This window comes from Carassius carassius, chromosome 22 (genome assembly GCF_963082965.1).
Source record: "Carassius carassius chromosome 22, fCarCar2.1, whole genome shotgun sequence".
NCBI classification, from domain to species: domain Eukaryota; kingdom Metazoa; phylum Chordata; class Actinopteri; order Cypriniformes; family Cyprinidae; genus Carassius; species Carassius carassius.
Genome location: NC_081776.1, coordinates 13,365,007 through 13,379,978, shown reverse-complemented (window position 1 = coordinate 13,379,978; position 14,972 = coordinate 13,365,007). Strand labels below are relative to the sequence as shown.

Sequence of the window (14,972 nt, the reverse complement as noted above, 5' to 3'; positions counted from 1 at the left end):
TAGTTCTTCCCAGGACACAATGTTGTGATGTACCTGTTATGATTTACCTGCAAACTGCAAACCAGAGAGAGGCAGTTGAAACAGTTGACTTGCATTGCCATGAATATTGTTGCCGACACACTGCAGAGTGAATGTGTGTGTGAGAGACTGATGAAGAGTGATGGAGGTCCTCAAGCCTGTGCTGCTCAATCGCTCTTCACTGATGAACGTGTCTGAAGAGTTAATGACAGGACGTCCAGACAGATGCCACTCCAGTTCAGGAGAGGGATTCCCATCAGCCTCACAGAAACACACAGTTACATCAGTCCTGGTACAGCTGAAGGATGGAGAGATTTTGGCGGCATCTGAAAGTATTAAAATGAGAGAAACAGAATAACTAAGGTCAGCACTGCTGGATTTACATCACTGCTGCAGAATGCTAAATAAGTTGTTTTGAAAATATTTCATTAGTTCATAAAATGAAAGTCAAATGGGTTCAATGCTTCTTTGGACCCCACTGACGCTATAGTGCTGATGCATCAACAGTCAAAAGAATACATTTGGAAAACAATATTGTCTTAGTGATTAGAATCCAGACTGGTTTGAATCTCTGAAGCTACAATTTATAGTGAAAAATCAATGTCCCTGCATTTAAATGTATGTGGTAAATTTAACTGGACAAATTATAGGCCTTTTAATTATATTATTTGGCCTTAACCCCTTAACTGTCACTCACGTTTTTGAAGATAGACTTGAATGTGGATGATACAAACCTAAAACATGATATTGATGTACCATTTACATGGTAATGAAATGTCTGATTTTAAAATGGGTTTTAAAGGATGAATTTTGAGAAGTTTTTAGTTTTAGTGTAGATTTTTGAGGGTGCACTCTTGTCATAAATTAATCTATTACATTTCCTACATAATTTTTAACAAAAAAACATTGGTAAAATATATATTTGGGAGTCTTAGACCTTTCCAACGATATATAGTTTGTCAAGATTAGATTAGATTTAATTGTAATATAGTGAAGTAAATGTAGGCATCCCGTATTCGGGATAGGTGACAGTTTTAAACTTAATAAAGATAAAGATATTTAATATATATATATAGCTAGTAGATATTACTTCTTCATAACACAATAACAGTGTCATAACTGTTCATTTTATGATTGACATTAAGGTGCTAATGTGACAAGGTAAAATTGGCTGTTATGTAATACTCACACTGAATGTCCAGCATCACTGATGAGTTCTGGGTGCCATGTTGGTTGTGAGCTGTACAGTAGTACCAGCCTCTGTGTTTCAGGTCGATCCTATCGAAGGTAAGAGTGTCTCCAGTCTGCAGCTGCTTCATCTGTCCTTCACTCTCTCTGGACCAGGTGTAGTTCACTGCTGGGTTTGCTTCACTGCTGCAGGTCAGAGTCACTGAACTGCCCTCCAACACAGAGCTGGAGGGAAGCACAGACACTGATGTGTTTTTAGGAGCATCTAAGAAGAAAAAAAAAGATTGATATTCAAAAGATGAATAGAGGAAGGAGTAACTGTATGAATGATGTACTGTATGAAATTTATGAAAAAATTATCCTTAATTTTGTATTTTTGTAAAGCGCATTTGCAGCAGTACATTGCCATAAGCGAGACTGCTCGTTCGCTCATTGGCTTGTTCTGCAGCAACTGCATAAGCCTATCGAGCGCAGGCTGATGCAACATCAGACCAATGAGTGCCACTTCCCGCCGAAACAGGTGTGGCCCAACCTATAAAAGGAGCTCGAAAAGGCTGACTCACCTGATCTCTTCAGCGAAGCTCACGCATCGCTGGATCACGGAGGAAGCAAGCGCCGTCTGAGAAAGCATATCAGCAGGACGAGCCATTCTGAAGCTGCTGGCATCGCCGCCTTCCACTGCCGTTCCTGCTGCGCTATCCGGCGCCTATATCCTTTCAATTCTGTTATATCCAGCTGTTCTTTATGTGTGTGTGTGTGTTCGCCCTGCGACACACACTCGTAAAAGAGCTCGCGTCTTTTTTAAGATGCCTTCCTGCGGCTCGTCAGAGCCCCACTCAGCGAGGGAGACCGGTACGTCATCTGTGTCTCCTGCCTGGGTGAAGATCATGCAGCGCTCGCGCTCGCTGACGGCGGATGCCCCCACTGCGAGCTGTTGCCATGGTGACTCTGAGGACTCGCCTGGCCTTTCTCTCTGAGCCTGCATTCTCCGCTGCGCTGAGGCGCCGTAAAAGCATCGCTTCCAGTGGATTCCGTAACCATCTTCAGCTCAACCGAGCTCACCGGTTCGCCCTGCTTCACCGGCCCCCCCTGCATCGCTTCCCGGTGGGCAGCGCCCGCTGTTTGCCGGCGCGTCGTCCGAGGAAGTCGATCTCAGGGCCGCATCGGGGGAAGAGGACACGCGCTCTCTGCTTGCTTCGGGCAGTGAGGGCTGGGCGAGCTCCGAGGATCTCGCGCCTTCTGCTCAGAAGCCCAGCAGACGAGCTGACATCGAGAAGGAGCGGGGCGAATGCTCGTGTTGGCAGCGATGAGTCTCGGCCGTGAGTGGTCTGCACCAGCGCCCCCCCTCTCGTTCCCGGCTGGATGGTATTTCCCTTTCGGATGAGCGTACTTCTCAAAGCCCGCCTCATTTCTTCCAGGAATTGTGACTGTCTCAGCGTTTTCTGCAACGCGCAAGCCTGCACAGTTGCCCGCTTGCCTGCACACAAAAGCCGTTATCACAACAGCTTCAGCAACGCAGCTCGAGACCCCCGTTCTCGCTCTACCGGCCGTCGCCCCGCGCCGCGGGGACCGCGGCAGAGGATTACGGTGAGGCCGGGAGCCCCGAAGCCATCCTAGGAAAGCCATCTATGCATGCTGCATGACGCTGCGTCGGCACTACATACGATGGCTGCTTCATCGAAGCGCCGGTGTACGAGTTCCGCTGTGGCCGGGCTCTCACCTAAGCGCGCCGCTGTTTCAGTTCCAGAGATTGTGACTGTTTCAGCGTCTTTTGCAATGCGCAAGCCTGTACGGTTGCCCGCTTGCCTGCACACAAAAATCATTATCACGGCTACCCAGATATTTCCCGAAATAGGTGTAATTTCTGGTGTCCCGGCCATGGCCGATGGTGCTATAAATGTAGTGACGATGCCCACTCCTCAGTGCCCATCTCCACATGTAAGCACAGCCCTGCACACAGGGCCTGCCCCATAAAAGCGACTCAAGTCGATCGCGCACACTGCATAGTAAGCGTGCCCACCCCTCAGTGCCCACAATTACTATGTCACACGCGTCATGTGGTTTCTGTAAAAACAAAACCCATGCACGCTCGTCCGGCCACGGCCGATGGTGCTATAAATGCAGTGACGATGCCCACTCCTCAGTGCCCATCTCCACATGTAAGCACAGCCCTGCACACAGGGCTCGCGCGCATAAGATCGACACAGATCAGGCGAGCGCGCCGCATAGTAAACGTGCCCACTCCCCAGTGCCCACATACACTATGTCACATACGGCGCGTGGTTTCTGTAAAAACGAAACCCGTGCACGTTCGTCCGGCCACGGCCGATGGTGCTATAAATGTAGTGACGATGCCCACTCCTCAGTGCCCATCTCCACATGTAAGCACAGCCCTGCACACAGAGCCTGCGCCCATAAAAGCGACTCAAGTCAATCGCGCACACTGCATAGTAAGCGTGCCCACCCCTCAGTGCCCACAATTACTATGTCACACGCGTCATGTGGTTTCTGTAAAAACAAAACCCATGCACGCTCGTCCGGCCACGGCCGATGGTGCTATAAATGCAGTGACGATGCCCACTCCTCAGTGCCCATCTCCACATGTAAGCACAGTCTTGCACACAGGGCTCGCGCACATAAGATCGACACAGATCGGCCGAGCGCGCCGCATAGTAAACGTGCCCACTCCCCAGTGCCCACATACACTATGTCACATACGGCGCGTGGCTTCTGTAAAAACGAGGCCCGTGCACGTACGCTCTGCACAGGCAGACAGCGAGTTGAAAGTGGTAAATGTGCACATATGCAGCCCACAGTTACTCACAGACATATCGAGTCCCACGGGACCTGCTCAGCCTTCCCCCAGTCGTTAGCGTCGGGGCGGGGTCGAGGAGGAGCGATCTGCCCGCTGTGATCAGCGCGCTCCCCGCCTCAAATGCGCAGCACACCCGAGCGCCGCCGTTGCCCGGTCAACGGAGCGCGCTTCGCATCCAGCCCTTAACCATTCATACAAATGCATGGTCAGCGCTTCCAGGGGTTTCAGATTGGATGCTAGGCATTTTAAAGAGAGGCTACTCGCTACAGTTTTTTTCGACGCCCTCCGCACTTTTCAGCGCGCGTCGAAACTACGGTCAAAACAGAAGTAGCACACATACTTCGGGCCGAAATATCAAAACTGTTGAGCAAAGGCTCAAGCTCAAAGCGAGGGGGGGCTGTACAGCAGATACTTTCTGGTGCCCAAGAGAGACGGGGGTCTCAGGCCCATACTGGATCTAAGACAGCTGAACAAGGCATTGATGAAACGCAGTTTCAAAATGCTTACGACCAGGAAACTCCTCGCGCAGATTCGCAGAGGGGACTGGTTCATGTCAATAGATCTGAGGGACGCGTATTTTCAAATACAGATAGCGTCAAACCACAGGCGATATTTGAGATTCGCCTTCGAGGGCCAGGCATACCAGTTTACAGTCCTCTGTGGCTCCTCGTACGTTTACGAGGTGCATAGATGCAGCGCTCGCTCCTCTCAGACTCAGAGGCATGCGAGTGCTGGATTGTTTGGACGACTGACTGGTTCTGGCCCGATCACGAGCGGAGCTCGTGGACCACAGGGCCGTTTTACTCGATCACCTCGAGAAGCTCGGCCTCAGTGTCAATTGGGCGAAGAGTTCGTTGAACCCCAGTCAGACGATTCTGTTTCTGGGTATAGTTTTGAACTCGTGTTCCATGATGGCGCGGCTGTCACCACAGCGTGTGATGGGCATTCAGCGCGCAGCGAGTTCTTTCCGCTGCGGCGCGACCGTGTCGCTCAAACACTGTCAGAAGGTGCTGGGCCTCATGGCCTCAGCATCTCCGGCTCTGCAGCTGGGCATGCTCGGCATGCGCCCCTTGCAGTTCTGGCTGAAGACGCGGGTGCCACGCAGAGCGTGGGCGTCTGGCCGGCTGCATCTCAAGGTCAATCAGAGCTGTGTCACAGCTCTGGCACCTTGGACAGCGAACGGCTGGTACCGATCAGATGTAAGCCTGGGGACTTCCCCGAATGTGAAGATGGTGTCGACGGACGCCTCCACTTCGGGATGGGGAGCGCTGCTCGCGGGCAGACCGTCCTTTGGCCTATGGTCAGAACGGGAAAAGCTCCATCATATCAACTGTCTGGAAATGCTGGCAGTGGAGAACGCGCTGATGCGCTTTTGTCCCCAAATCAAGGATCACCACGTCTTAGTCCGTTCGGGCAACATGTCTGTGGTGTCCTACATAAATCGCCAGGGCGGTCTCGGGTCCTGAAACCTGTACAGGCTAGCGGAACGCCTCCTGGTTTGGGCTCAGCGCGACGTGCGTTCGCTGAGGGCAGTGCATGTGCCTGGGCTACAGAATCTGGGTCCAGTCAGGCTGTCCAGAGGCAATGTTCCTGCGGGCGAATGGTCTCTACACCCGCAAACAGTCCGGCTGTTGTGGGAGAGATTTGGCAGGGCGGAGGTGGACCTCTTCGCGTCCCACGAAAATGCTCACTGCCCTGCGTTCTTTTCCAAGAACGAAAGCGCACTGTCATGGGAATGGCCGTGCTGCCCGCTTTATGCTTTCCCTCCCGTCTCCCTCCTTCCGCAGGTAATAGAACGGGTGAGAGAAATGAGATGTTCAATACTGCTTGTAGCACCTCTTTGGAAGAACCAACCATGGTTCCCAGATTTGATGCAGTTAGCAGATGACGCCCCGTGGCCAGTACCGTTGAGGAGGGACCTCCTCTCGCAGGCCAGGGGCTCGATTTGGCACCCTCAACCGGAGTTGTGGTCCCTCCATGTGTGGGCGCTGAATGGTTACCCGCTGATCTCGCAGTGGGAGTGCTGAATACCATCACTCAGGCTAGAGCTCCGTCAACACGACGTCTGTATGCCTCGAAATGGTCGGTGTTCTCCAGCTGGTGCACAGCTCGAGGATATTCACCCCTTAGTTGTGAGGTGACGGAGGTTCTCTCCTTCCTACAGGAGCTGTTGGATAAGGGCAGAGCCCCATCCACGCTCAAAGTTTATGTGGCGGCCATCGCAGCGTTTTCTGAAACAGCGCTCGGTCAGTCAATAGGAAGGAATGATTTGGTCATCCGGTTCCTCAGAGGAGCTAGGAGGCTGAATCCTCCCAGACCTCCGTCAGTCCCTATGTGGGACCTCGCGGTGGTTTTGGAGGCCATGAAGGGTCCCCCTTTTGAGCCTATCCAATCGGTTAGCCTTCAGCATCTGTCGTTCAAGACAGTATTCTTGTTGGCTCTCACTTCGGTGAAGCGTGTGGGTGATTTGCACGCGCTCTCGGTGAGCCAGTCGTGCTTGGAGTTTGGGCCTAATGTCTCAAGGGTCATACTCAAACCTAGGCACGGTTATGTGCCGAAATCCCTCAACACGCCGTTTCGGGCTCAGGTTATTGCCCTGTCTGCCCTGCCGGTGTCAGGAGAAGATAGAGACTCGAGTCTTCTTTGCCCTGTCAGGGTTTTAAGAGCTTATGTGTCTCGCTCTGCTGCCTTTCGGCAGACGGAGCAGCTGTTTGTCTCATTCGGTGGACATTCCAAGGGAATGGCTGTTTCGAGACAGACTCTATCCAGATGGATAGTTGACGCCATAGCGTTAGCTTACGCTTCCAGGGGCCTTCAGTGCCCGTTGGGCGTCAAAGCACACTCCACAAGAGGCGTCGCCTCATCGTGGGCGTGGTCTACTGGGATCTCCTTGCAGGATATATGTATGGCGGCAGGTTGGGACTCGCCGTCTACATTTATCGTGTTCTATTACCTGGAGGTTCCCGCCTTGCAAGCAAGGCTGCTGTCGGTATAGTCGAATCAGGGCCCTGAGGGGAATTCTGAGTTCATGAGCGCTATGCGCTGCCGACTGTTATATGGGCAGTATTGCGTAAGACCCGCATTGCCACATTGGTCAGGCTTTGCCTCGGCTGTGTGAGGTCATATTGCCGCATCTACGGATGCTGTTAGATATGGGACGGAGGGCTTTCCCCCTTTTCTGTCCTGGACTCTCTGTGAGTCCCTCAGGTGACTGTGCACTGTAAATCCTGGGCGTTGCTTCAGGTTTATTGGTGTGTGATCCCTGCGCGCACGGCGTTTTGCATTGGGTTCCCGTAGCATCTTAGCTAAGACGCAGTACGAGAGAGCTCTCGTAAGAGAACGTACTCGGTTACTAAACGTAACCTCGGTTCTCTCTAGAAGATCGAACGAGTACTGCGTTCTCTGCCGTGGGCACGATTCACTCTGGTTCGCTTCGGCGATGAAATAAATCAGGTGAGTCAGCCTTTTCGAGCTCCTTTTATAGGTTGGGCCACACCTGTTTCGGCGGGAAGTGGCAAGAAGGGCGCGAAGCGCCCTTATTGGTCTGATGTTGCATCAGCCCGCGCTCGATAGGCTGTGCAGTTGCCGCAGAACAAGCCAATGAGCGAACGAGCCGCCTCGCCTATGGCTGTGTACTGCTGCAAATGCGCTTTACAAAAATACAAAATTAAGGATAATTTTTTGCTTCAGTATTTCGTGAAAAGAGACTTTTCCCGTAGCGTCTTAGCTAAGACGCAGTACTCGTTCGTTCTTCTAGAGAGAACCGAGGTTACATTTAGTAACCAAGTACGTTTTCTTTTGGAAATATGTTTCAAATTTTTCCTGAATGCGTTCATGACTGTAAAGCATATCTGTGTGTGTCAAAATTGTGATTAAAATCGAAATAGCAAATTTGATCAAATAAATCGCGATAGTTTAAAAAAAATTTTTTTTTTTTTTTTTATATCGCACAGCCCTAGTTCATTAAATAAATACAGTTAACAATCCAGAGTACTAAGTTATTAACCCAACAATAGCGGGGTCAATAAATTTTTTCTGCAGTGGGCCGCGCAAACATATGTGTTTGGTTGTGTGGGCCATGAGTTGAAAAAGGTTGGGAACCACTGCAATACATCATTGAACAGCAAATGTGGATATTATGTAGAACTATTGTTTAAATCAAATGTACACTGTAAATGATTTCTGTTGTTTATACAGTATTATACTGTTGATCTCAACAGTTTCTTGCTTTATAAGCTTTGTACAGTGTTTTACTGTAGATTTGGTTGTTTTCGCAGTATTATATTGTATTCTCAACAGTTGAGTGCTGTCTACACGGTTGATAGTATGTTACTGTAGATTTTCAATGCATTCTGGGAAATTATCAATTACTGTAAATCAAAATACAGCAGTGCAAACTGACCGCGAAAAACATCACGCAGAATTCCACACATGCTATTCCTACATAAAAAAAAAAATTAGGACTAGGTGCTATGCATTAACACTCTTAATTTCTGTCAGTTGGGGTTGCAAAAGAAGGCATTTGAAAGAGTTTTGTCCTGTAATATCGGAAACATTGTGTCTTCTCTGCGACCTGGAAACATGCTTCATCTGGTTAGTAATAAATATTAATATTTTCATGCATACAGACATTCTAGCTAATTCTAGCTAATAGATGTAATGTTAGTTTAGAATAGCTGACCGCAATTTCGATATTCAAGGTTTTCTCTCTACCCAACATTTTACTAGTGTATAAACTGTGTACAGTACTCTTTCAGTGTAGTCTGCGGCATGTTACTGTACATTTAAATACAGTAATACGAAATGCCCACGAAAAACAACCACAAACTGCCATTTTGTGAAGAACTCTTTCAGTTCTCTGATCAACGGGTGCCTTCGCCTCGTGACTCTGTCTCTAAAGTTCTCCATAAATATCTTTTAAGTAAAAAAACTTAATTTTGTAATGACAGTAATAGCGTAAATGTTAGTTTAGAAGAACTGATGTTCAATAACAGGGGTAACGTTAGTGAGTGCCGGTCCTGGAGAGCTGCAGCCCTGCAGAGTTTTGCTTCAACCCTAATCAAACACACCTGAACAAGCTCATCAAGGTCTCTGAAGGGTTACTAGAAAGCTACAGACAGACGGGTTTTAATTAGAGCTGGAGCTGAACTCTGCAGGGCTGCGGTGCTCCAAGACCAGCACTCACAGTCAGGTTCTATTATATCATCTTCGGAACACATATTAAGTTATTTTTTATTAAATCCAATGGCTCAGTGAGGGCTCTATAGACAGCACTGCGTCACCTTTGAATTATAAGGTTCTATCTGCATTCCGAGTAGTTTTGAGATATTGAGCTTCAAAGTTTTTGCATTCCATTCGACTGTGTAGATAGAACCTTATTGTTTTTTAAATAAAAATCTCATAATGTATACAACATAAAAAAATCTATCAGATAATGTAAATAAGTTGTCACAGAATAACAATATGGGAATAACTCAATTTTGACAAAAATGTCAGATAGAACCTTATAATTCCAAGGGGAAGACTGAACTTCTCAAGATCCATAAACTAAAGGTATTAAAAACATATTTAAAACAGTTCATGTGAGTTCAGTGGTTCAATCTTAATATTATAGAGTGACGAGAAAAAATTTTGTGTGCCTTAAAAACAAAATAACGACTTTTCAGCAATATTTAGTGATATTTTGAATATTTAGTCAAAACAATGCTTCAAATCTTTTGTTTCGAATCAGTGATTTGAATCGCGTGTCAAAATGTTTTCAGACCTATACTTGGGTCAAAATCTGTTTTTATACAGTCTATGGTCAAAATGCGCTCTGGATCGCTCTGGATCACTGATTCGAAACAAAAGATTTGAGTTCAACGTTCAATGACATTGCTGTCTATAGAGGCCTCACTGAGCCATCGGATTTAAAAAATATATCTTAATTTGTGTTCCGAAGATGAACGAAGGTCTCACGTGTGTCGAACGACAAGAGGGGGAGTAATAAACTACATTATTAAAATGTTGGGGTGAACCAAGCCTTCAACACCAGTCGGGAGCGATGTTATTAGATTCATTCACTTCATTCATGCACTTTTGTTACAAATTAATTTCCATTAGTAATAGCAATGGGCTTTTGCATAAAATGAATGTTTAAAGCGTATCCCTTATTGTAACATGACTTATTAGAGATGATGCTACATATTGTGATCACATATCCTTTTTCTTTTATTTTTTTGTATTTACAGGTTTCTTGTCAGGATAAATCCTGAAAATTTGAAATGCAATTCTGAGTTCCAGGTGAGCAGAATGAGTGCGAGGATTGTTAGGAGGAAAAACACAGCCTTAAAACCAAAAGTTGCATCTTTCTTTAGGGAGTTTGCACAATACGACTGTGGCAGAATCGTTAAGGTAAGAGTAATAATATTGGTGTGCAATGGAGCCAATATCTGTAGTACCGTAATTTCAGAATTATTTGTGTCTGAATTTGTATTTCGAAAAATTTTGAAAAGGCCAGAAATAACCAAATGTTTGTGAAAAAATGAGAAGTCTTTTTAAAAATCTAATTCTATGCCCTTCACAGTTTTTATTTAACAAATATGCTTTGTATAACTCACAGAATTTATATCTTTTTTTAAATTATAATTGTAACATTCCTTTAAACAAGTTAAACAAGTAAAACAAGTACTTTTAAAGGATTAGTTCACTTTCAAATGAAAGTAAACCCAGTCGGAGATATACATGTATTAATTAATATCCTGACAAATCCAAATTTTATAATGGTGGTGAGTGATACCAAGTATGAAGCTGATGAAACTGCTTCTATCCACATCCATCCATCAAAAACGTACTCCACACAGCTCTTGTGGGGTTAATAATGGCCTTCTGAAGCAAAGTGATGCATTTGTGTAAAAAAAAATCCATATTGAAATAAGTTATGAAGTAAAATATGTAGCTTTTGCCAGACAGCCTTATGTATTCAAGTTATTTAAAAAAACGGAACTGGCATCACATTTTTTCCCCATAAGTTAAACAGGGAAGGTGTAGGACATAGGGTAAGCTTTTTGAACTGCGAGAGTTTTGCACTTACTTTGTAAGTTAAAGGCGGTTTGATGGAAGCTAGATATTTTTACAATTTTATTGCATAAGAAGGCCTTTATTACCCCGCGGAGCAGGTGTGGAGTAGGTTTATGATGGATGAATGTGGATGGAGACATTTGCCAGAAACAGGTATCTGTTGGGCATGATTCATATGTAAAAGAAAATAGCAGAAATGTTATATTTAGTAAATCTTACTGAAAATAGATAATTAATAGATGTTTACATCCTTTTAAGTCCACAAGACAAAAAATATAGCTGAATTTATTAAGAATGACCCTGTTCAAAAGTTTGTGAACCATTGATTCTTAATACTGTGTGTTTACCTGGATGATCTACAAATGTTTTTTTGTTTGTTTTGTGATTGCAATTATCCACCAAAATGTATATTATATTTTTACTTTTGAATTAAAAATATTAATATTGCTGCAGGGCCCTATGCACAAGCTTTTGCCCATCATTTAAAGGTGTTGATAATGTGAGGTTTTTGATGATTAGTTGTATGTTTGGTCTCAAAGATGGATTTGTGCTTATCATTTCTTGCAGGATTATCAGAAGTGCAACTTTTTCCACATGACACCAGCCCTCCTCACCAGGCCTTCATCCTCACCTTCTTTCTTTGTTCAACTTCTTTCTTTGTTCTACTGTGTTGTGTAAGTTTGTATTTTAACTATTAATTGTTGCATGAATTGTTCACTGATTTTAATTAGCAATTATAAATTAATTATATTTTTATTATATTAATATAATAATTAATATATTAATTATATTAATTATTTGCTACATAAATATAACTGTTGAATGAAATACACCAACTATTGGATAACTGTTGCCAGTAAGTTACTGTTAATTTGACAATAAATGTTTTACAGTGTATGCTTTAAAAGTAATCATAGCAGTTTTCATCCAAAATATGTCCATTTAAACGTCAGCGTTTAGCTTCAAATGACGTCTTTGACGACAGTATTCTATAAAACTTATTTGCATTCCGATCTTGACATCAAAAGGCACAAATATATATATATATATATATATATATATATATATATATATATATTTTTTTTTTCTCTCTTATTCCATGGCTTTACCCATTTTCCTTCACTTATTCCCAGCGTCGCACGCAGCTGCAAATGATGTAATTGTGACGTCTACTCTGAATTGGTCTATTATTGCATCATAATACAATGTCATCATGAAAACAGTGTCATAACTGTTCATTTTATAATTTACATTAAGGTGCTAATAAATGCTACAAGGTAAAATTGTCTGTTATGTAATACTCACACTGGATGTCCAGCATCACTGATGAGTTTTGGGTGCCATGTTGGTTGTGCGCTGTACAGTAGTACCAGCCTCTGTGTTTCAGGTCGATCATATCGAAGGTAAGAGTGTCTCCAGTCTGCAGCTGCTTCATCTGTCCTTCACTCTCTCTGGACCAGGTGTAGTTCACTGCTGGGTTTGCTTCACTGCTGCAGGTCACAGTCACTGAACTTCCCTCCAACACAGAGCTGGAGGGAAGCACGGACACTGATGTGTTTTTAGGTGAATCTGAAGGAAAATAATTCAGGGTCTCACAATAAAAATCACAATAATATGATTAAAAACTAAAAAGCATCTCAAAACCTCACTTACCCTGAACATGTACTGTAATGTTGTCCTGTGCTGTTTTGTTCTGGTCCTGTAGCTGGTAGGTTATAGTGCAGGTGAAAGTGACTCTGTGCTGACGGTGAGTAGCAGTGAAGTTCAGATCAGAGATGAGCTCCTCTCGTCTGCTGCTCTCTCTGAGGGGGATTCTGGGAGTGGAGCTCCATGTGAGAGTTGGTGGAGGAGAGGAGCAGAGAGTCCCAGCAGAGCAGCGCAGACTCACAGAGCTCCCCTCCAACACCTCCTCCTGATCCTGCACCTCCTTCTGATCCACATACAGATGCACTGTAGGTTTGGGGGGAGAGTCTGAAAAAGTAAAACAACAATGACGACCGACGACAACTTTTAAAACACTCATTTAACAGTTTTGTTTATAAATAAAAACCTCAAATCACTCACCTAACACATTTATAGTGGAGGTATTTAGATTGTAGACATATTTCAAACCAGCACTTTCAATCCTGAAGTAATATCTACCAATGTGCCTTGAACTAACATTATAGAAGATAGTGGTGCAGTTCCCCTCATGTAGCTTTCCAGTTATTGTCCCATTAAAGTGATTAGGTTTGTGATCTGTGGAGTGAAACACTAGATACTCATTCTTATTCTCTCCATCTTTGAGCCACAGTCCTGTAGCACTTTCAGTGAGGTCTTTGTCATATTGTTCCTGAATCTCAAATCTGCACTTTATGATCACACAGGATCCACTGAGAGCTTGAATGTTCTGTGGCAGACTGATATTGAAATTTCTACAGCAAACAGCTACAACACACATAATGCAAACATGTAAGAAATAATTAAAAAATATATTAATATCAAGAAAAGGATTGGAAATGTTCTTCTTAAATTTAGTTCATGAACAGAAATATACTACCTTTCAACAGAAAACCAAGAAGAATTATTTTCTCTGCTGTCCAGATGTCCATCCCTTCATTCAATGAGGAACATCAACCTATAGGTCAAAAGAAAATTGAACCTAAAAAAAAAGGAAGAAACCTGTAACACTGATAAACTCAGCCACCCTCATTCCTCTCTCACTTTTTGTGATTAACCCATTTAAGCCCACCGGCAACTATAGTTACCACAGTTCATAGTTGTCATTTTCCTTTTGTAAGTATTTTTCTAGATGTTATCCATGTTATATTTCTCAATGACAAGCAAGTAAACAACCAAATAAAGGATTTCAAGAAAATAAATAAGGTATCCACTTCCTTCCTGTCACATGAGGCTGTCAACTTCCTACCCCTACTTCCAGGAAGAATGGCAAAGGCAAACCCTCCCAAAGAAATGTAATTTTCATATTACTAATAAGTTTTTATTGTTGACGTATACAAAAAAATTTGGGCACAAATGGGTTAAGAGACTTTTCTTTGAGTTTGAGAGCAGTGACAACATAAAACTCACCTTTGCTTTCAAAGAAAAAAAAAAGATGCAATAGTTTTTCACAAATATGTGCCAAAGATGATACCTCAGGAAGAAGAAAAAGTAACATTTTATATTTTACATCAAAATGTATTGTTGATTTAAAACATTGCGTTACTTTTGGTTTATTTCCCTACAATTAATTAAAGTCCTTTCTGAAAGTAATACTTAGCATGTATAGCACATGTGTGAAAGCATTGCAGTTTTTTTTTCTCTGTGAATTCTTATTTTAGACCCTTAAAAGTTGGTTCATTAAACATAAATGTTAATAATTATATTCACTTTAATAGTTCAGGATACTTAATCCATATGTTTAACCATTTAAATCATCTAACTATTCTCTGCATTACTTTTTTTATTAGTTGCTTCATGAAATTGCTTGTTTCATGCAATCAAGATTAATAAACAGTGCAATGAATTTGGAAATGAATATTTAAATGATATGTGGAAATTTTGCTTTATCTATTGAAAATGATGCATAAATAGAATAATATATATATATTTAAATAGTGTATTGGTAATAATGATTATCATTACTTGGATAAAGCATATTATGTCCTGTATTTGTTTTAAAAATATAAGTTAAATATGTTAGATATGAAAGCCTCTATTAATATTCAATAAGTCTATTAATGTTGGTTTAATGTGATGGAAGGAAAAAAGCAAAAAGAATCTGACCTTCCTGGGGGCAGAGAGTAAAATCTCCTGTTTAGATCCCAAGTTTCCAGCTGTAACGCCTGCTGCTGATTAGAGACGGACTGAAGCTCTGCTGCAGAAACTGATTCTGACTGTATCAGATCTATTA

General features: G+C 43.5%; 1 protein-coding gene across 2 annotated transcripts in view; it reads right to left on the bottom strand.

Moving 5' to 3' along the window:
• The window catches only part of LOC132099010 (Schwann cell myelin protein-like), a 33,357-nt gene extending 18,385 nt beyond the window's left edge, over nt 1-14,972 (bottom strand). Inside the window, exons 1-6 of one of the 2 annotated variants that reach the window (XM_059505370.1) lie at nt 14,846-14,972; nt 13,620-13,697; nt 13,145-13,507; nt 12,734-13,051; nt 12,386-12,649; nt 1,208-1,471 (exon numbers count right to left, since the gene is read on the bottom strand). In XM_059505370.1, the coding sequence (XP_059361353.1) occupies nt 1,208-1,471; nt 12,386-12,649; nt 12,734-13,051; nt 13,145-13,507; nt 13,620-13,671 (1,261 nt within the window). In that variant the 5' untranslated portion in view covers nt 13,672-13,697; nt 14,846-14,972. Of the gene's footprint in view, nt 1-1,207; nt 1,472-12,385; nt 12,650-12,733; nt 13,052-13,144; nt 13,508-13,619; nt 13,722-14,845 lie in introns of both variants that reach the window. The other variant, XM_059505371.1, reaches the window with a different exon arrangement.